Here is a 21998-nt window from a genome sequence, read left to right on the forward strand (position 1 = left end):
ATTCTTTGCAAACTTCAGGCAAGCATACTTTCCAGGATCTTTTCATCGACATTATTTTTTGCTGAGCTGTGCTGTTTAGAAGATGTGATGGCCAGACGGAATTGTGGAATTGATGGAAACATGTCGATTATTGTCAAGATATAGTAAAACCTTAACTGAAAGTCTTATTTTCAGGTGCATCGTTTGTATCTTCTGTGTAATCACAAAAAAAGAGAACAGAAGCTTATGTTTGGACCTGAATTTAGACACTTGAACTTGATGTTGGTATGCAACCATCTGCCAATTATGTCCCTATAACTGCAGGTTTTTTCATCTCCCCTGCCCACATCAATTGGACAGCAAACTGGGGACGTGACAACAGAAGAAGGCGAAGACGGAATTTGAATGTGATCGAAGACGAAGTGGTCGTTGCCCGGTGGATGACAGGAGCAAGTGGCTGGCGCTCATCTCCCTCCAGGTTCTGTCTCTTCAGTATCTTTTATCTTTCGTGGGGTTGTTTCAGTTGGGGTTGCCTGAAAAATACAGTGGAATTCCTAGCCAAAATCGCTTATTTTTAGGATGGAGATAGTATATAACTATTATTTCGATCTTCTTGCAAAATTCCAAAGATTCTGCCCAGGAATTTTGCCAAATTAAGAAAATCATTATGGATGTGGATAGATATTAGTTGTGAGATATTTTACTTCATTGCATCTGTAGTTAGATCCCATTATCTAAGAAAAATCATCCAAGTCTTATCGATTCCGTATGTTGTGCTCATAAGATAAATGTTCAAAAAACAGTGCATGAGATAGAAGCTAATACCGAAGTAGAAACTGTACATGGATTTTAAGCTAGTTGTGCTTGTGCATGGTTGGAACACATAAAGTACATAATTAGACAAGCCAATCACATAAATTTTGATATGGTACATGTGACTGCCCCCAACCAAAATCACTTCCTGTATCTTTCACCTAACTGTCAGTCTACAAAGCCATCAACTCAAAACATCAACTCCAAACCCAAACCAAGTCAACCAATCCAGTGCTTACACAAGTCAATACCAGCTAAATACAAGACATCAGTAATGTACATAGAAATGCAAGAAACTCGTAGCATAGTGCTCCATTTACAGTGGTGATCACTTGGCAATAAGACCAACAAATTGACCTGCCAGATGAAATAACAATAAAATTACTAGGCAATTGGTAACAGTAATGTTCCTTGATAGTAAGAAGTAATGCATGTTCAGTTCATTCATTGGAATTGTGTTTAATAGCCTATTATTAGAAAAGAAATGCATCGGGAGATTGAAATATTACCGGCATTACTGAATTCATCCCAAAGAAGGGGATTCTGGTTCAGAACCGCTAATGGATGTAAATGTGGATAATGAGTCGTCACCGAAGTTCAATTGAGTAGCTGATAGCCTCCTTGACCTCGAGTCACCAAAGTATCTATTGTGCTGACCAGAATACGACCTGGGCGTCAAAAGCTCAGGAGTAGCACCACCAAGAGATGATCGCCGAGGATTTGGAGTCATTAGTCCACTGGCATTTCCACTCGAACGGTACCCATTTGTCCTTCTATTTAAGCTGACTGCCCTCTTTGGGCTTCCTTTAGATCCAAAAATAGCTTCTTTCTCTTTGAGTAGGATGGTCTCCAACTTCTTCTGGTCCTGCAACAGTGCAAAAACAATGTTTAAAGGCCCAATATTTTTTTGATATTATCGGTGTTTTGGTAATAAAATTCTACCCGGTATCTCCTCTTTTCCTCTTCTTTCTGCTCCCTGTTTAGTCTGTATTCTTCTAGAACAGATATTAGACGCCCCTGTCAAAAATTGAGTGTCAACATATCATGAAACTAACTAATTGTTTATGTACTATATTACTATATTGTCCATTAGAATGTATGCATACCCCATCATAGAGGAAGGGCTTGTTTCGTGCACTTTCCCAAGCAAATGTTCGATTTATCAGATTATCCACCATAGCTGCAAAAAAAATGCATTGGAATAACTGAATAGTACAGATGATTATCCTACAATTGCACTCGCATACCTGGGATTTTGGTCACCAAAATCCGTGCCTTCTCTGCCCTTCTTAGGTTTATGTGAGCACCCCTTCCAGCACTGTACCTCTTTGAGTCCTGCAAAAGATATATAATACCATTTTTCATTGTTTTGAAACACAGGATTCTCTGAAAAAATATACATGGGTTTGGCAGCATTTGTAGCATTTAATTCTGAAAGAAATCAGCTTTGAATACCTGGTTGTATTCTTCAAGCCAAGCCTCTTCATCACAAGCAGCAATCCATTTATCTATCCTGTCCATAATATCTTTTCTGCTAAGGGATTCTTCTTTTGCTTTCAATATTTGTGATTCGATATTTGCTAGAAGCTCAGAAGGGTCAAGCATGCCTGGATGGAACATGCACAGGAAAATTTAAAACTTATATACAGCAGTAACAGGTGAATGCAGCAGCAGCAATATACATAGAATAGTACCAGAATCAATCATTTCATTAGTTTGCTCAGGGGCTGTACTGGCATCAGGTTCTATGTGTGCAGTTTTGCATATCTCTTCTAATTCTAACCTCTTCTTCATGAAAATTTCTTTTAATCTTCTAGCTTTAAGTTTTGTTAACCTCTCAACCTCAGCACCCATCTGCATGATAATTTAAATATGGAGCAGTTAAAAGTAAGTTAACCTGTGAACAAAGTAGAGATTAAAACAAAGCAAACTGGTAAAAACCTTTTCAATTGTTTCCTGTGAGAGAACACCAGGGGATGAGATTTCCTCTTCTGATGATATGAGAACACTCATCACTTTGTTAAATTGTCTTTTCTCTTCTTCAGACGAGTCCATTATCTTCCAGAGTTGACACAATGATTCCATTGTCTCTCTCATCTATAAGGAATTATTGTTTGACGATGTGTTATGCAGAATTTACAATTAACAAAAAACCAAAAGAAAGGAGACTTAAGAGGACCTTATCGATTCTAGATTTTCGTTCTGCTTTTAGATTTGTTATTGTCCTATCAAGACCTTCCAGTGTGCTGTAGCTGATGTTTGTGGATTGCTCAAGACCATTCTGATGTAAACTGGGATGAACTTCATTTACAGTCTTTCCAAAATCAATCCCGAGTACTCCACACAAACAATGCACTTCATTTACATACTCCAGAACTTTGTGAAGGCGATCAGACTGAAAATAGTATAGACAGCAATCAATAAATGCACACAAACTTTTCAAAAAGAAAAAAAATGCACACAAAGAATTGGCAGGTAGATGAAGTTTGCGGTCATAGTTCACATCAAAAAGAGCTTGGAGGGTTCGAACTTCTTAAAACCTTGAAAAAATATATATCTTGAAACAAAATCTGAAAAGCAAGAGCATTCTTTCTTTTATAGGTCTAGTTATTCCTAGTCCGCAATACAAATAATATGATCTCAGGGAAAACAGCTGGAAAGTTCAGATTAGCTAGAAATCCCAAGGATCTTAAATAAAATGCTTGCGATGGTATACCTTTTCTTTCTGAAGGGTGCGAAGCTGCGTTTGGTAATTATTAAGCTTCCTTGTTGATAAATCATTTTCATCGACGATAACACCATTTGCCTTGGTATCATTATCACTATATTCACTTAACTCCGAGAGAATCTTCTCAATCTGTGATTGAATATCAGAAAACTGCTTGATCCTCTCTTCTTTCTTTCTTTTTAAGGTCTCAAGTACTGGAACGATGGCCTCAAGTTGACCTTTGAGTGGAACAACACTCTTATCTTTCTGCATGTTTGTTGAGAATTTAGTGAATATAGCAACACTCTTGGTAACAAGTCACAGTAAAGAAAAACAAGTGCAGTTCATCAATGAAGCAGTAACTGGGTTGGACTGTTTCACAGTAAATTGAACAGTGCATTATCAACTGGAATCCATACTCAGTCATACAGTTCTAAGTAAGGTGCTTGTGTTGTGCTCAGATTTTACTGTTGTTGCCTTGCCTGTGGAGAGAAGTCATTAACATTCTAAAAGTCTTCCTATTCACAGGTTTGAGCCATAAAACACCATAGCTACTTGAACAAGAAGCAGGATGTTGTGAACGAAAGACACATTCCATCATTTCAAGGGAAGTGGACAGAACTCAGGAATCCTACAGACAACCAACTTAATTATTGCATCAAAATCACTGTGCATTTCATACCTTCAAATACAGCTTATGCTCCCCTAGAGTAGCAATTAGGGATGCAACTTCAGCTTCTTTGGTGGCCACAGACTGATGCAGCTGGACCCTAGTCCGATTGGCATCGTCCACCTTCCTGCGGTACACTTCCAAGCATTCTCTTTCGATCTCTGACAAAACCTTGTTCTTCTCGCCCTCACTTTCCCCTACCTCTGCCCAGATTTGCTGGTTGCCAGAACCAAGAAACAGCAGTGCGTGACTTATGGAAGCAATACTGTAATTGTACTACAAACTTATGGACAAAAGTAGCAATCTTAGCATGTTACAGTTAAGGAAGCAGGCAGTTAAAGAGTACACGTTTTAATCATTAGGGCCTGATTCATGTACTCCCCATGAGCATCTTAAATGGTAAATTTAAGCAGTAATAAAGTTTTCTAACCAAGAAATTACACTGCATGGAAAGAAACAGTACTGTTTGATTTCACAAAAGAGCATATTTGCCCGCATCTAACTGCCTGCCGCACTGGCCTGAACCGAATCAATGAATTGCTTTTTGAGCAGCTGAAGAACCAGGAGGGTAAAAAGAGAGAGCCTTACACACAAAAAAGGGCCTGCGTTTCAGCAAAAGCGACACCAACCAACAAAAACAGGGCAACACATACAGGAGGAATACTAACATACAGAAAAAGGTGCAACTTTTGTGCAACAAGAATAAGCACAAGAGCACTGAGCTCTTCAGCATCGCTGAAGAAACTTCGGCTCTGGGACAAACAAACGAGAGAGATTCACAAGGGTGCCAGAATCTGCAAATGAATTCCTACTGTAACATTTCACCAGAAAACGTGGTGAATTCTGAATGATTCCGACGAGAAACACGCATGAAAGAACAATTTAACAAAACGGAACCTAGAACTGTCACTCCAGAAAGGTAAATAAGAACCAGGAAGACAGAGGCAGCATTCAGCACAGGTAAGGAAAAAAAAAGGAATTGCAGCCAAAGAACTAGTAACACAAGAGGTCAAGAAAACAGAAACTATACTTCACTCAAGAACAGGAGCAGGATGAGTACCTGAAGCTCCCTGAGCAAAGCACCACAGCTCGTAGCTTCCATGCCGAGACCAGCGCCTAATCCCATCATTTAACCAAGTGGAGACCTCCAAGAAGCAGCAGGAGTCCACAGAGGAGAGGAGAGAAGAACTGGAAAGAGAGGAGACAAGAAGATTGTGGATTGTGGAGGCAAAAGCTTCAGCTCAGGCTTCTCCACCCCTAATGCCTAGGCCTCCAGCAACCGGCCAGCATCTGAAGTATTTTAGCCTTCTAGTACTCCATTTCTCCCTCTTGGGATTAGAGAAGGTGGCAGCAGCTAACAAAAAGAAGTACTGGGCACTAAAATGCCAGCAACCTAGGGAGCAAAGAAGCTCTTTTTCCTGGTGATTTTGGAAAATTTAAGCTACCCCTGCTTCCTTTTTGTTGCCTTCTGCTAGTTAAAGGAATCAGATGTGAGGAAAGCTCTGGAGGAGAGTGGAGATGGAGAAGGATGAGAGAGCATGGGAATTTGGGAGCTTTCTTCTTCAATTGGTTGGCTAGGTGCTTGCCAGTTACTTCTTTTTGTTTGGGGGGGAGGTTGGCAGTGAGCATGGAGATGGTGGAGGGAAGAGGCAATGGAGGGTGCCCTTTGTTTTCATTTATTTAATTCTTATATTTAATACTAGTGTGGTATGGTTGTGGCTGTACAATAAGATTCCCTCAAAATTTTCTTAAACAAATTGATTTGGTTTAGGTAGTTCCACTGGTAGTTTGTACTAACAAACCACAAATCCTCACGGAATTACTATCAATAATAATTATAGGCAATTCTCAACTTAAAGGAGCAGGGCAAATGGCAAATAGAACCAAAATTTACAGTCCTCTTCCTCTTTTGGAGGAGAAAGTAGTACATTTATCCCATCGTTTTCTTTTTCATGCTTATTACACTCTATCAATTACTAGTACCCATTTTCATCGTATCATATAAACAATTTTGGTCGTCCTTTTTTGTTCGGTGAAAGGGAACTGACAGAGATATAAAGGTAGGCAGTGTCTGTTCAGTAGGCCACTATCAGAACGTTCCATAGTTTCAGATAAGATTCCCTACTAAACTTGGGCAATGCACTAGCTTAGGGCATATTAGTAATCGCCAAAAAAAATCATTCTATGATCCTAGTACTAGCTAAATCCCTCAATTAAAAGAAATGAACTTGTAAGATTTAAACTTTGTAAAAAAAATCAACTTCTACCCTCTTATCAATTCTTGACTCACAAATGAAAAAAAAAATCTCTTTGATACCGTTTTCTACATACTGACCAATACTAACTTTATATTGATGAATGCTACATTGGTCATTTTTTCTATATACTAAATGTTTCTTGAGATTATAGTAAAACATTTATTTTGGAACAGAGAATATCATTGTCCTAGCTCTATCCTGAAACCTTGGTTTCTGGTTATGTTTATGGATTTCTTTGGGTGGTGGTGGGGGGAAGGAGTGCCAATACTATTATACCCTTACAGTCCTTGTAGGTGTTCCTAAATGAACTAGCACTTTAAATATTAAACACAAAATAAATACCAATAAGCCCAACTGCTAGCAAATTAAAAGATATTATTATAAAATATACAGAAGGGAATATTATTATTATTATTATTTTCCAAATATACAATAGAATGATTTGGTTCTTAAATGTTTCGCAAAATAATTTACCCTAGGGAACATTGTTTACTTTTTATTAGAAATTTAATAGATATGCAATAATTATATGTGGATATCCGAAATTATTTTCATTTTAATATTTCATTTTAAAGTTATACACCTTATAACTAATTAAAAAATTCATGTCCATAAAATTGTATACAATATGTAATAATAAAATATCAAACATTTTTTTGTGTGTTTCTAACTATTTTTAGTCCCATAAGGGCATAATGGTTTTTTGGGGGAGCAAACCTTATGGTCAACTAGCATTGAGCACTGGTTATAGTGGTAAAAGAGAAATGGGTGCCAACGGAATAGTGGTAAATTAAAGAGATATGCACAAAATTTGAATGGTGGAAAAGAAAATACGCGTTCACCAAATAGTATAAAAAATGTTTTATGTACTCCTATATTCTAAGCCGACGTAACAAGAGTAAATTGTCTTTCAATATAGAAACATTAGAGCAAGACCAGCGGTACAACACTGCAGCTTTCCCCCAAAACATATATAGCCTCGTATTTTCGCTTATACTTATGTTTATAAGCCAGAATTTAAGTTTTCAACCTTAAATTTAGAGTTGATTTTAGGATTTTTTTTATCATAGTTTATTTTTCAACTTTGACTTTTAGATTGCTAAAAGCATACATATAAAATTTTATCCATAAATTAATTTCGTTTACAAATATGCATTTTGGCTCAATCACCCTCTTGCTGTGAACTGTGAAGCAGTTGGGTAGGAAAAAAAATGAAAAGGAAGATCACTGGATCCACCTGAACTGCCTGCGTGCACAGTATTCCGATCTCGCGCCATTAACTGCACCCGCTGCTTTTTTATGCTGCAACGGGCGGTCCGCATGGGATCATGTGATGCTATTCTTCACCTAAAATCCGATTTGCCTCTTGAGGGGCATGCAAAGTGATGAGTCCAAAAGGTGTCCACAATCTTGCCGTTCTAATAATATTGTCTGAGCCAATTAATCTCAACTGCGCACGGAAAATTCACTTATTCACGTGTGTGTCACATTAGAATTGCATGGTTGCTCACACCGGCTCACACCGTCGCACATTCTTATAAGTAGACCTAGGGCTGCGTTCGGCGGCATGGGAGGAAGGGGTTAGTTTACCCTGCGCGAAAAACGTAATAATATATTAGTATATGATTAATTAATTATTAATTATTAAAAAAATATAAAATAAATTAATATGATTTTTTAAAATAACTTTTCTATAGAAAATTTTTATAAAAAATATATCGTTTAGCAGTTTAGAAAACGTGCGCGCAGAAAACGAGGGAGCTTAGTTATCTTGCCATGGCTGCCGTGCCCTAATTCTTTTATTCCAAACAGTCCTTTACATATAGTACACCATGTAATTTAAGCAGTACATTATATTACATAAAAAAGTGTACTAGAACATTATACACTTAAGCGAAGTGAGCGTAGTCCAGTTGATTATTATTGTTGTGAAATCCTCTCTACTGAAGTTTGAAACTTAACATAGACGGTCGTATTTACTGAGAGCTGTTCTTTTAGTTTGAGATGACATACTCATCGATCGCGAGACGTTTGTAATAACTTCGTCGAGCTCAAAAAAATATGTCGAAGCAGCCTTTCGGACATGCTCATAGGAATATGCATCCTTATCTATTGACTTATGTTTACGTTTAAAAGCCAAAATTTAAATTTTTAACTTTAAATTTATAGTTGATTTTGAGGATTTTTTTATCTTAGTTTATTTTTCAGTTAGCTTTTAGATCGCTATTAACACGTGTATAAAATTTTATTCACAAATTATTTTCCGTTTATAAATATGTTATTTGGTTTTTTCCTATAAAAAATGAAAAGATGGTCCATGCTTGTATGCGTCACAGTGGTGATCAGTGCACGCTCATGTATATGAGTTTCTACATTTGCACTGTATTTCGCAGAAAAAAAAAATCATATGCTTCAAATCATTTCCGGCTAATCCATGGATATAAATGTCACCGTCCTACGCATTATTGAAGATTGGGGAGTCAAAGGCATTGTTTGATCTTGTGCTAGCTCCAGCGACCGGCCAGCGAAATCAGGTCAACTCCCTCTGAATCTTCATATATTGCAGTTGTTTTTGGTGAGAGGAAAGGTGGTGTTAATACTAGTCATTAGCTAAATCACGAGAGGATTTGCAAAGTTTCGGCCGGTGCTTGTGCCTGATTAGGTCTGGTTAATTAATCAAATAATCATGGGTGCTGCGTCAGATTGTATGATTGGGAGAAGGAATTTATTAGGCATCGTAAAGTGATTCAGAGCAAAGGACGCGAAGTGGACGCTGTACCAAATTCCACAGTGACCTGATTTGACACCAAATGCCACAGCGGGTTCGCTGTCTACTGCATGAGGGCATAAGCTGATATGCTGCTGATGTGTAATTGCGTATTATCTTGTATTTTATACATAGGAATTGAGCATCATTTTTATGGGGTGTCTCTGTTAATAGTTTCTTTTTTTAAAGCAAATGATATAAAATAAACTACGATAAAAGGAACCGCAAAATTAACTCTAAATTAAGTTATAAAATTTAAAATTTGGCTTATACTTAGTTACAGAAACAAAACGGTGGAAACCTAAATTTGGAAAAGGGTCTTTCCATGTTATTCCATGAGGGGCATTTCATAAATTCATATCATATAGACAGTTCGGGCGTTTCTCTTACTTAGCAAAATCAGTATACTGCGTCAAAAAGTTATCTATGAGGAACTCTGCCCTTTACAACAAATTTGTCAGAGTTTCACAATGGCTCAAGAAAAAATCTTCTTTCTTCACCTCCATGTCAATACAAATCCAACACAATCCATTGCGGAATCATAAATGCATGACTTAAACACGAGTATATTGTTGTGCTGCCCTAATCCCCTTAAATCTCTGTCTTTGTCTCGTGGTCCAAAGAGAAAATGAGCTACTCAATTATTTACTAGTAGAGTCGTGAGATGAATCAATGTAATTTTGTTTCCCTCACTTAAATTAAAACAATTGAGATCTTCTATTTTAAGTGCTTCCTCTGTTTCATAACGTAAGATGTTTGGCTTTTTTATTTGTAATGTTTGACTATTTGTCTTATTTAAAAAAATATAAAAATATTATTTATTTTACATGTGACTTAATTTATCAAAAGAACTTTAAGCACGACTTGTTATGTTTTATATTTATACTAAATTTTTAGATAAAACGAATAATCAAACGTTACAATTAAAAAGTCAAACATCTTACGTTATGAAACGGAGGTAGTAACTGATATGGGTCTATATCCCAGTGATGGTAAAAAAGTCACCTAACCAAGGACAAGTGATTTGATTCCTAATTTCCTATAATAAAGAAACTCTACGACAATCCTTAAGCATGATGATTAATTATAGGTCAAACCACCCTATAGAGCCAAACAAGATGCCAAAGTTAGCGCAAATTCAGGGGGAGCCGACCAAGATCTGAACTAAGGCCTCGTCTCGTTTAGTTCCCAAAAAGTTTCTCCAAAAATATTACCTCGAATCTTTGGACATTTAAATAAAGCATTAAATATAGATGAACTAAAAAACTAATTATACAGTTATGCAAGAAATCGTGAGACGAATTTTTTAAGACTGATTAGTGCATGATTAGCCATAAGTGCTACAGTAACCAACATATGCTAATGACGGATTAATTAGACTCAAAAGATTCGTCTCGCGGTTTCTAGGCGAAATCTAAAATTTGTTTTGTAATTAGACTATATTTAATACTTCAAATATATGTTAAAAACTTGATGTGATGTTTTCGCAAAAAAATTTTACAACCTAAACAACCCCTAAAGAACGTTGTCTCACGTCCCTAGCAGTAGCATGTCCCTACTAGCAAGCATCTCACTTGTGTGCACTTATCATTGAGTTTGAGAGTATTCTCCATCTCCGAACTTATCTGCAAATTATTAGGACACCGATGATTGATTGCCCCCCATCGATCATGGATCATCAATTTTGCACACGAATGACCACCTTTATCGATCTCTCCTCCAGTGGATGGACCATTTCAAGTCATATCCATACATCGGGAAGGGATCAGATTGTCTGCTCGTGCTGAATTTCTCGTACTGGCCGGCATGAGCAGCCGTACCATTCATTCCCCCCACAAAGCTGCTTACTGTACTTGCGTACCCTCATTAGTAGTTTAATTAGTAGTTTCCAAACAATCAAAACTCTGTAGTTCACTGCTGAGACAATGTTGTTGCTCTGTTATTTCCTTTTTTTTAAAAAAAGTGCAGGTTCTTAACTGTTTTATTAACTAAAATAATAGCCTAGTGCTCGTTTCTATCTGATTGCAGCTAACCCTCAAAATGGCATGATGTACGTGCCACTTGAACCACATAGCCGGCCTAATTGGGGTTTTGTTGGTGCTCATTACCTGTTAACTTTACGTTTTGATTATTGAATCCCCAAACCACACTCTTTGAACTGTCGGTGGCTTTGCAGATTTGGAGAACAAATAAGAAAAGAAAAAAAAAATCAAAGTGTGCAGTGCCCTGTGAGATCACCAACTGATGATGAAACCTCACATCCTGAAAGATAATTGGCTGAGCTCAAGTCCCCACTTCACTTCTTTCCCACAGTGCGCAAATTGCAGCAGCAATCCGGTCTCTGAAAAGCACAAACGTCGCAACTTCGGCTTGTTTTGGTACAGCGATCCAGCGTTGCGATGCATTCGGATTAGCAACCGGCAAGGTTTCGTTAATTTTAGCGGCTAGATCCAGTCGATTAGCCAGGCGTAAACAAGAAAATTAATTAGTGTATGATTAATAAAATATTGATTGTTAAAAACTTAAAATAATTTATTTGAATTTTAAAGCAACTTCAATACAAGAATTTTTTTACGGAAGGTATTTTTAATAGTTTAAAAAACATATTCGTGACATACGAGAAAAGCTCGTTAAGCTGAAAAGAATGTAGATCAAATTGCATACTACTATATCTTAGTAGTTAGTACTATATGTACTACATGTGAATCCTTCCATTATTACACCATGCTATCTTAAGGGGCGTGTAGTTAGGGAAATGAAAATTTTTGGGTGTCACATCAGACGTTGACCGGATGTTGGAAGGGTTTTCGGACACGAATAAAAAAACAAATTTCACGGCTCGCCTAGAAACCGCGAGACGAACTTTTGAGCCTAATTAATCGGTCATTAGCGTATGTTAGTTATTGTAACGCTTATGGCTAATCATGTACTGATTAGGCTCAAAAGATTTGTCTCACGATTTCTCTCATAACTGTGCAATTAATTTTTCATCTTATCTATATTTAATGCTCTATTTAGGCGTCCAAAGATTTAATGTGATATTTTTATTGAAAATTTTTGGAAACTAAACAGGGCCTCAGCTGAAGAAAAAGAACGTATATCAAATTGCATATATCTTAGTACTATATCATACATAGTGTTTATTTATGGAAGTTAATTTTTTTTTTATGATGGAGGAAGTATTACCCTGCTTCTCTTACCTTACGGATGCTCAAGCGTGGCATACTACTACGATTCGGTGCCGCGAGCATTTACTCCTGCCTTTTTCATCACGAAACGCACGTAAACTCCCCAACGATGATCGGCGTCCCGACCAAACCCGCCGACGCCTCCATCCCCATCCCATCAGCCGTACTTGACAACGCTAGCTCAGCTCCAGCACAGCGACCCACTCCACTCCGCGATGACACCGGCCGCGGGCAGCCGGATGGATCCCGCGAGCCGCCTCGCCGTGCGGGCAGCAGCAGCGGATACACCCGGAGACGACAGGCACAGGCACAGCGGAGGAAGCGCGCGGCGTGGGGGACGCGCCCAACCGCGCCGTGAGCCTGGCTGGCCACAGCTAAGGGCTTGTTTAGATTACAAAACCATTTTGCAAAGATGTCACGTCAAACTTTTGGACCTATATTTGAAGTATTAAACGTAGTCTAATTACAAAATAAATTAAATTTTAGATTTCGCCTAGAAACCGCGAGACGAATATTTTGAGTCTAATTAATCCATCATTAACACATGTTGGTTACCGTAGCACTTATGGCTAATCACGTCATAATTAGGCTCAAAAGATTCGTCTCACGATTTCCCCCATAACTGTGTAATTAGTTTTAATATTCATGTATATTTAATGCTTTATTTAGATGTCTGAAGATTCGATGTGATATTTTTAGAAAAAGTTTTTGGGAACTAAACAGAGCCTAAGGCTGCTTTCCGCTACGTGGGGTAGGCGTTCCGTTTATTCAGTTCGGTCATTTCGTTTCTTAGAAAAATTAATTTGACTATTTAACTTAAGATCGAGTTACGTCAAAATCCTAAGACCAAATAATTCGGTTTCGATGAGTTTGATTCGGTTTTTGGTCACAACTGAAATTTATATGGTAGTTTAACTGTTTAAGGAGATATTAAATTTTGGTGGCATTTTTCCTCTTTTATGATATATATTTGCAAATTAAATAGCACTGTATAATATAATAGTAATTTACCAAGATAGCATCGATCATACTTACTTTTACTTTCAACCTATGCTCCAAGTCACCAATATTACAATAGCTATATCACCTTTTTGTTTTAATTTCAGTTAATGAAGGACTCTAAATCATTAAAATGACTATAACTATATGATATTAAACTAATTTTTATTCATTTCGGTTCATGAAGAATAATAACTGATTTAATTTTAATTAGTGAAAAATGCCAGCCGAATTTCTAACCAAAAAAATTCGGTTTCGATTTCGTTCTCAATTAGTTTGGTTCGATTCTTCGATCTCGGATATTTTTGGCGCTCCTAGCGCGGCCGATCGATCGGTGAGTATACCTACCTGCCACGCGGTCCCGCGCTCGCTAGACGACCTCAGGACGAGCAGTAGTATAGCAGCAGCAGGTGAAGCAAGCCAGTGGGAGGAGAGGAACAGGCAGCTCGGGTGATGAGACGACGCTCCCAGCTCGCTTGAGCTGATCCGTACTTTCGCCGAGGCCCGGGGGCCACGCTCCCCTAGACGTGACAGCCCAACCGTACGTGCAACAAAGCAACGTAGTCGAACCGGTTCTCTTCTCCTCTTTCGTCGATTGCAATATTTTTTTTCTTCAGGGATGCTTGAGTGCGTTCAGCTGTTCAGACTGCAGATACATGCTTCCTGCCTTCCTCTACATAATTTTAATTTTGTGTGTACCAGTAGTTGTGCGTACCTACCGCTGTACTCACTCCGTTCGAAAACAAATCAATTTTTCAGTTTTTATACAATATTTGACTTTTCGTCTTATTAAAAAAAATTTACGATTAATAATTTTATTTTTATTAGATGATAAAACATGAATAATATTTTATGTGTGACTAATTTTTTTTAAATTTTTTAAAAATTTTTATATAAGACAGATGGTCAAACGCTCGACACAAACAACCAAAAATTTGATTTTTTTGGCGGAGGGAGTACGTACTTTTTTTTTTTAAGGAGGGAGTACGTACACACTGCCTGCCGGTGTTTCTTAATCGGGGGTGGGCCTGGATTGGATTGGTTAATCATGGCCTCATCATTTCGGCCGGCCGGCTTGGCATACTGCGACTCTGGCTGGGACTCTGGCTATAGCGTTACTCTCTTGGTTCCAGATTATATGAGATTTAGACTATTTACTTGTAATTTTTAACTATTTATCTTATTTAAAAATTTAGTGTAAATATAAGAATTTTGTAATACTTAAACTACTTTTAATATAAACAAAACAAATAATATTTTTAAATTTTTTAAATAAGATGAGTGGTCAAATATTATAAACCGAAAGTCAAAATCCCATATAAATTTGGGACGGAGTGAGTGCATCTTCGACTGCAGTTTTTGAGTGGCCCTGTGCTAGCTATAGCTGGCTAGCAGCAGGCAGTTCCAAGCTATCTATAGCCTATAGGTGCCTAAGTATAAGTATTGTATATAAGTAGCAGTGGTATGAGTTCTAAAATAATTTTATTTTTTTCTATCTCGTTTATTCTAAAGTAAATTTATTTTTAAATAATCATTGTAATAGATTTTATGAAATTAGTGAATAAATGTATTCAAAGTAGTAAATAAAATAAATGATAATTGTATTCTAATTTGATAAAAGAAAGGATATTTAGTTTTTTAGTTTGTAACTATTTATGTAGGATGGATAAAAAGTAACGAATGGAGCACTACGCATGAAGCAGCACTGTGAAGCTTGATAGTGCATAATGCCTGACAGCCTTGCGTAGCAATGTTGTCAACGGGATTGGTCACTGAAAGAGTTGGCACTTCGCTTCTTATATCCTGCCTAGTTCATTGAGCAACGACGACCGACCATCATCGAGACAATGACGGTCCACCACATCAAAAGATGGCTTTGGTCAAGAGGGCTGAGCAACAGATTAGTCCAATAGAAGTGATCAAAACCAGGCTGCACGTGGGAGTTTGTCTAATTCTAGTCACACGGCCGGGCTATATATATGAATATATCGTACGTCCTTCTGGCTTGCCAGATGAAATCATCATGCAGCTAATTGTGAAAAAAAAAGATGAGTATTTCCTCTCTTTGTCCATCTGGAGTCTCAAAAGGTTTTGTTTCGATCGAATTCCCTCAGTACAGTAATCCAAACTGATCAGGCATAAAGTTGGGGACAGAGAGCAATGATCAGCCAGCTAGTACTAGAATCAAGCTGAAGTGCTACTATTCGTCAGGATCTTTAATCACGGCCACACATAAATTTTGCACCAGCCGACATGCTTAAAAAACCAGCGCACGAGTCCGTCTAGACGACGAGCCAGGCAAGAGGACAATGCATGCGCGACACTGACAGCTATCTGAGAAGACTTGAGCTGCATTTTCTCCTTTCCTTTTTTTTCTTTTCTTTTTGGAACCTTCTTTCTCTCATACGCGTACAAATACTAGTAGTAGTATAAAGAGTACTGTACTCGTTACTCGTGTAATGGGAGCGGGACAAACTGCTCACGTCAGAAGTTGGGACTGGGGAACTGGACTGCAAAGAAATAACACGAAAAAACAGAGGAAAAATTCGAAGAGATTTGCAGTGACAAACTACGTACGGGAGGGGGACCCTCCGCCCTCGACTAGACTAGACCTGAGTGAGTACTCTGCTCTAACTACCACTCTGCTACACCATCTTTATCCACAAAGAATCAACCCAGCAGACTACCATGGGCCATGGCTGCTTTGGTTCCCAAAGAGGATATTTTGAACTTTTTTTTCTCTCTAAGCTTCTACTAAGCGCATATACAACGCTGATTTTTAAGCTGTCTGTATATTACAAAATTTGTAAAAAAAACTCTCTATTAAACAGACGACCACATCATCTCTTCGTGAAGAGACGGCAGGGGAGCGTACTCCAATGCCAAACCGACACCGCTAGTACTGTTGTACGCTACGTCTCGTCTATTCGCTAGTACTATTGATCTTTGATTTATGTGTCAAAGGATAAATTAAATGTTTTATAGACAAATAAATATACAAGTTATTGTACAAGCTGTCTATTTAACAGTCTATGTGTATCAAATAGACAACAACACAACTGTCTATACTGTTGTACTTACCTAATCGGTAGGCTACGTATAAAAGTTTTCTATAATGCCATATTTAAAATGCAGGTTTGCAAAAATGTAAGAATAGGAAAGTGTAAAATTTGATAGGAGTGCAAGTGTTAACAAAGAATTACAAAACACAAAAAAATAAAAAAAAAGATTGTTTCATTGTATAAAAAAGCACATGAATTAGATGAGAAATAATGACCGAAAGAAAAGTTTCCAGAAAGTAAACCTCATGCTAACTTTTCTCCAAAATATCTCCCACTTGAGCCATTTCATAGGATCCTTGAATTTCATTCTTTGGTTTCAAATAATCAAATAGGAAATTTTTCAATAGGATCCAAATTTAAAGAGGCTTAAAAGTTTACCACTTTATCTTTATAGAGAAAAATTAAATCATAGTTAATTATACTCTTAAGTAGCTATCAAAAATTTAATAATTCTTCAATATTCAATAGCAGATATATCAGATACAACCTTAGTACCATAGTACTCCACTCTATTGCGCATAGTGTCTTCAACCTGGCTGGATAGCAATGTGCCAATGCATATTATCTCCTATCGCGCATTCCTGCAATGTAATACGTCTATCTAAAAAAAAAATCTAATCTTTGGTTCATCTTGTTTGTCTCATAAAAACTTTATTTTTAAACGAGTATTGTATTAACATTTGGTAAAGTAAGGAACTAATGCATTAAGATTTGAAACAAAAAAAAAAGGGTGTTATAGTCTTTGTTTTGTGCACGTTATCTTGCAAACTAGTAATAGAACAAAAAGGTTGCATATTTGAGGACAAAAGGTTTACCGATTTCGGACTAACTCTTTGTGAGTTCGTTTAGCTACAGGTCGCAATATTCCCTTTGTGCTATCACCCTTACCGTTTTGCTTTTATTTATGTTTATAAGTTTTAACTTTAAATTTAGAGTTGATGTGGGGTATTTTTCATTATAGTTTGTTTTTTAGCCTTAACATTTAGAATGTGAAGAATATACAGAAAAAAAATATTCATAAATTATTTTTCGTTTACAAATATATCGTTTGACAATCACCCCTATGCTTGTGTCTGCCTGCGGTTCTCGTACCACCGGGACACAAAGTTACTATGCTATTGTGGTAGTGTGAACCGGATAACACATCAATATTTTAAGTCATTTTCTATAATCACTGAAATTGATGTGGCTACCGTGATACTCCCTCTATTTTCTTATTTGACGTAGTTGGTTTTTAGATAAATGTTTGATCGTTTATCTTATTTAAAAATATTGTGCAAATATGTAGAGCACTAGACCTATAAATCATGCTTAAAATTTATTTAGTAATAAATTAAATCATAACAAAATAATATAATATTTTTAAATAAAATAATTAAATATATAAATAAAAAGATAATGATGTCAAATGAAAAAAACCAAGTATTGTCGTTACCGTACATATTGTAAGCACGGTTACATTCTGCTGTGTGAAGCTAGGCAAAAGCCCACGCTGCAAATCTGCATTTCATGGTGGCCCAGTAACGGCATTTCCCAAGGGAAGTACTGCCCGGCTACTTGTGGAGTTGTTGTTAGCTTGTTATAATTCTAAAATATAGTTTTAAGTCGGAAAACACAAATATTACGAAAGAGTTGTAGCCATATTCTTTGACTGCCTTGTTGTATGTATACATGTAATATGACCGGACCTTTTAATTATAAACAGTTTAAATAAACTAAATTTATAGAAGACATATGTGTTAGTTAATGTACGTCTACATGCACGCTTCATAATATATGATATAAAAGAAAAAAAGAAGCACTCCTTCTGTCCTATAATTTAAGAGGACTACTACAGTATAGGATCTTGTTTTGGAACGAGTCCGGCGAGATATCAAATATGATAACGCATCGGTATCAAATCTAATACTGAAAACGAGATAATTTTAACAAGATATCAAATATGATATCTTATCAGTACTAGATTTGATACTGGAATGGAGTGATACCGGTGCGATAACATCTAATACTCGGTTAGTACCACCCAAAAGCTATTGAATCCACATTATCGTTGTTGTCGTCATCGCCGTCGACCGTTGCTGGATGTTGTCGTCATCATCGCCATCGCCGTCAGCATCATTGCCGTTGTCGCCGCTGTCACAACCGCTATAGTCGCCGCCGCCGTAATCGTGTCGTGTCGACGGACCACGTAGTATAGTATTTCGCATAATCTAAGCGTATGTATGATTCAGATTTTATCTACTATATAAGCATTTTTCAATTACTAACATGATTTCAATATTTCAACGATTCTAAAGCCTATCAAATAATCAAAAAGTGAATCTTATCAATTCAACATTAAAAACTAATCAATAAAATAACTAAAACAAAATCTTTTAAGATATTAATTATACTAACCCTAAACAAGCTTAAAAATATTTATATTTCAGAACGGCCCCGTTACAACGAAGACGGAGAGCAAGCGAAAAAAAGGAGAGAAGTAGTTTACCACGAAAAGGCGCGCCACAACAACGTGTTTGCTTGGCCGGAGAAGTGGGGGCAAGAAGCATCAGGGCGACTCGCCACGCAAAGCGATTCGAGCCCGGCTGATCTGGTGGCCCGACCCACCCCGCCTTGGACGACACGTCCAAGCTAGGCACCCGATGCCATCCATCCATCCCTCCCTCCCCCACCCCTTTCTCTACCGCCCGGCTGCCACCGTATAAAAACAAGCCCCTCCCCCCTCTAGCAAACCTATAGCCCTCTGCTACCGCTGCATCTCGCCTCGCAGCCCATCAAAACTCCATATTTACCTTCGTTTTTCACCACAAAATCTCGTGCGTTTTCGATCGGTTCTTGCTGCTCAGGTGCGAGTGGTGTTGGAAGAGATGGGTAGAACATGGGCACTCATCAGCCACCTGCACGCCATTGCCGGGTATATGTCAATATATGCACGGGTACACCGATCAAAGTTGCTTCTTTTTTCTCGTTTAGCGATCGTTTCTTGGCTAATTGCGATGCTTCTCCTCCGCGTGCAGGCCGACCCTGACACTCATATATCCTCTGTAAGTGAACACTGTTAAACTTGTTGCAAACCAAAGACTTAGTGATCAATTAATCTAGTAATTATAGTTAGTAGATTGATTAGTAGATAATGTACAGAGGAACCGACACTGTAGGGGCGCGTCCGTACGGACGTGGGTCCCACCCCTTGGTCCTCTATATATTTGTACCTGTTACCATCAATGAAAGTGACTGTTCATTCACTTTTCACCCTTCACCATTTTCATTCACAACAAAACTCTGCTATGCTGCTGATTCGCATCGCCGTTTCTGTTGAGTGCATGTTTCCAAACTGTTGGTTTGGAGCTGGATGGAGTAAAAGAGCGTTGGTTAATTTGGATCAGGTATGCGTCGATCTGCGCGATGGAGAGCACGTCCAAGGTGGACGACGAGCAATGGCTGGCATACTGGATACTGTACTCCTTCATCACCCTCATAGAAATGGCGCTCCATAAAGTCTTGTACTGGTAAATTCATAGCACCGTCTCGTCTGCGAAAAGGGTAAACAACGTATTTGTATTTATAAACGAAAAACAATATATGAATAAAATTCTATAGATGTGTTTTTAACGATTAAGAGCTATGGCTAAAAAAATAAAACACGATAAAAAAAAACACCAAATCAACTCATCATCCTTATTTTTTTTATACTTATAAACCAAAATTTAAATTTTTAGTCTTAATTTTAGAGTCTTTTATTAAAATTTATTTTTAGTCATTGCTTTAGATAGTAAAAAATATATCAAAATTTTTTTATAAATTATTTTTTATTTGTAAATATTTTATTTCGCTTATTCGTGGAATAATAAAAAGATGGACACCTACGTATCCAGAAGAGAACCAGAGCACATACAACTATATCGTCGTGCACCCTTGCAGGATACCGTTGTGGTACGAGGCGAAGGTTCTGTTCGTGGCGTGGCTGGTGCTGCCGCAGTTCAGGGGCGCGTCGTTCATCTACGACAAGTTCGTCAGGGAGCAGCTCAGGAAGCACCGGGCGAGGCCGCGGGAGCACCACGGCGACGAGCACCGGTCGCACGTCGTAGGTGAGCAAATCTACCGTAGGCGGATGGATCTGTCCAGGGAGCCAAACATGGCATTTTTGTGGATTTTTGTTTGTGTGTGAAGGCATCTAATGAGCCGCTGGCCGTGCTGTTTGCTGGACGTGCAGGCTGACAATGGCGTGCGCTGAGGAACGAATCGAATGCACTATGTTTTTTTTTTCCTTAATCTGACGAGGAACAGAACCAAACTTGTGCTCGCGAAAGGCTTGGTTGATTCGTTGCTTGCGGCGTAAGAGGAGACGCAGATCAAACATTGGGATGGGATATCAGTCTTTGTACATGCCAATTGCCTAATTCCTGATCAGTGACAGGCCTAGCCCCGTTCTTTGTAATCAATAAATCCGAATATAAACCATAACTTTCCTACGATGAACGATCACTATGAATGTGAATACGTGACAAAAAGAAGCCTTCCTGGTTTTCTTCTGAGTGGCATTTTTCCTTCTTATATTCTCCAGTTCCGAACTTTGAACATTATTTGACAGCTCAGTTAAAAACCAACCGAACTCCAGAACTAGACTGATTGAACTTTTCAAGGCGGCAAGGCCCATTGAAGAAACCGAGCTATCACTTCCATGCAGTCGGCAAGAGCGCCCACGCGGCCCAGCGTGGAGGCGCAAGCAAACTACTCCCTGATGCACATGCACACACAGCACACCCTGCGGCTGAAAGAGAACTAGAAAGAAGGCTCTCCCGCACGGACGCGTTTCCGGTTGCCACCACGCGATTGCTCGACAACGTCGCGCGACGCGTCAGGCACAACCCGCACGCCGTTAGCTAAGCAGCGGCGAATTCTCAAAATCTTTCGAGCGCGAGAAATAGCTAGTCCCAATAATTCACATCAATCATTACTCGGGACACATTTTAGGGGAGGAATCACATGGATTATCGGCTCCAAGATTCGAGCTTCGTCCATTATAACTTTTGCTTGTACGGCCATTGTAACTTTTTTTGTTCGCCCGGGCTAAACAATGTGCATGTTACTCTACCTATTTGCCCACAATATAGTTCCGTGCATTATGCGTACGTATAATTTACACTTTCTTAATTGTTGTGCCCAGGCCTAAAACAACCTTGCTTGGGATTAGAGGGAATACTGAAGTAACACAAGCATTATGAAGGTTTCGTACTTTTAAGCAACCTTTTTCAAATATAATAAAAGGAAAATATAATAATTTTAACAGTTTGGTTGACATTAATATGATAAAATACGTTATTCTGGCCAGGAAATTCACTATTTTAGGACTTAGGCTGCATTCCACAATTGTTTTGGCTGAAATGTACTTGCGGTTTTCATGGCCACACCTTTTGAGATGTTAAATGATGTTTACGTATTTAAAAAATTCTCTTTCCAAAAGTTACTTTAAAAATCATATTAATCTATTTTTAAGTTTATAATGACTAGCACTTAATTAATTATTCACTAATGAGAATATCTCATTTTGAATG

The 21998-nt window shown here is 38.0% G+C and overlaps 2 protein-coding genes and 1 long non-coding RNA gene across 3 annotated transcripts; 2 read left to right on the plus strand and 1 right to left on the minus strand.

The window, feature by feature from the left end:
• Nucleotides 1-830: 830 nt before the first annotated feature.
• On the minus strand, nt 831-5436 carry LOC102706222 (65-kDa microtubule-associated protein 6-like). Its single transcript, XM_006660613.3, has 12 exons — nt 5230-5436; nt 4182-4385; nt 3509-3766; nt 2972-3187; nt 2734-2889; nt 2487-2646; nt 2248-2399; nt 2040-2127; nt 1899-1972; nt 1735-1809; nt 1302-1657; nt 831-1149 (listed from the first exon to the last, which is right to left on the minus strand). The coding sequence occupies exons 1-11, from the start codon at nt 5296-5298 to the stop codon at nt 1316-1318; spliced, it is 1794 nt and encodes a 597-aa protein (XP_006660676.1). The 5' UTR covers nt 5299-5436; the 3' UTR covers nt 831-1149; nt 1302-1315.
• LOC121055312 lies at nt 3707-5236 on the plus strand. The gene is made up of 3 exons (XR_005812429.1): nt 3707-3936; nt 4028-4301; nt 4381-5236. It is a non-coding gene; the product is annotated as an uncharacterized LOC121055312 (long non-coding RNA).
• Nucleotides 5437-19200: 13764 nt separating the features above from the next.
• Nucleotides 19201-20968, plus strand: LOC102703805 (protein HVA22-like). Its single transcript, XM_015841141.1, has 5 exons — nt 19201-19357; nt 19461-19487; nt 19830-19952; nt 20365-20531; nt 20657-20968. The coding sequence occupies exons 1-5, from the start codon at nt 19311-19313 to the stop codon at nt 20659-20661; spliced, it is 369 nt and encodes a 122-aa protein (XP_015696627.1). The 5' UTR covers nt 19201-19310; the 3' UTR covers nt 20662-20968.
• The last annotated feature ends 1030 nt before the right edge of the window (nt 20969-21998 follow it).

This window comes from Oryza brachyantha, chromosome 9 (genome assembly GCF_000231095.2).
Source record: "Oryza brachyantha chromosome 9, ObraRS2, whole genome shotgun sequence".
Classification (NCBI taxonomy): Eukaryota; Viridiplantae; Streptophyta; class Magnoliopsida; order Poales; family Poaceae; genus Oryza; species Oryza brachyantha.

Coding starts and splice junctions, on each gene's coding strand:
- LOC102706222 (XM_006660613.3), bottom strand. CDS start 5,298: ATGATGGGATTAGGCGCTGGTCTCGGCATGGAAGCTACGAGCTGTGGT. Junction 2,647..2,733: donor CACAGGAAACAATTGAAAAG/GTTTTTACCAGT, acceptor ATTATCATGCAG/ATGGGTGCTGAGGTTGAGAG. Junction 1,973..2,039: donor TTTGGTGACCAAAATCCCAG/GTATGCGAGTGC, acceptor TTTTTTTTGCAG/CTATGGTGGATAATCTGATA.
- LOC102703805 (XM_015841141.1), top strand. CDS start 19,311: ATGGGTAGAACATGGGCACTCATCAGCCACCTGCACGCCATTGCCGG. Junction 19,358..19,460: donor CACCTGCACGCCATTGCCGG/GTATATGTCAAT, acceptor CTCCGCGTGCAG/GCCGACCCTGACACTCATAT. Junction 19,953..20,364: donor CTCCATAAAGTCTTGTACTG/GTAAATTCATAG, acceptor GCACCCTTGCAG/GATACCGTTGTGGTACGAGG.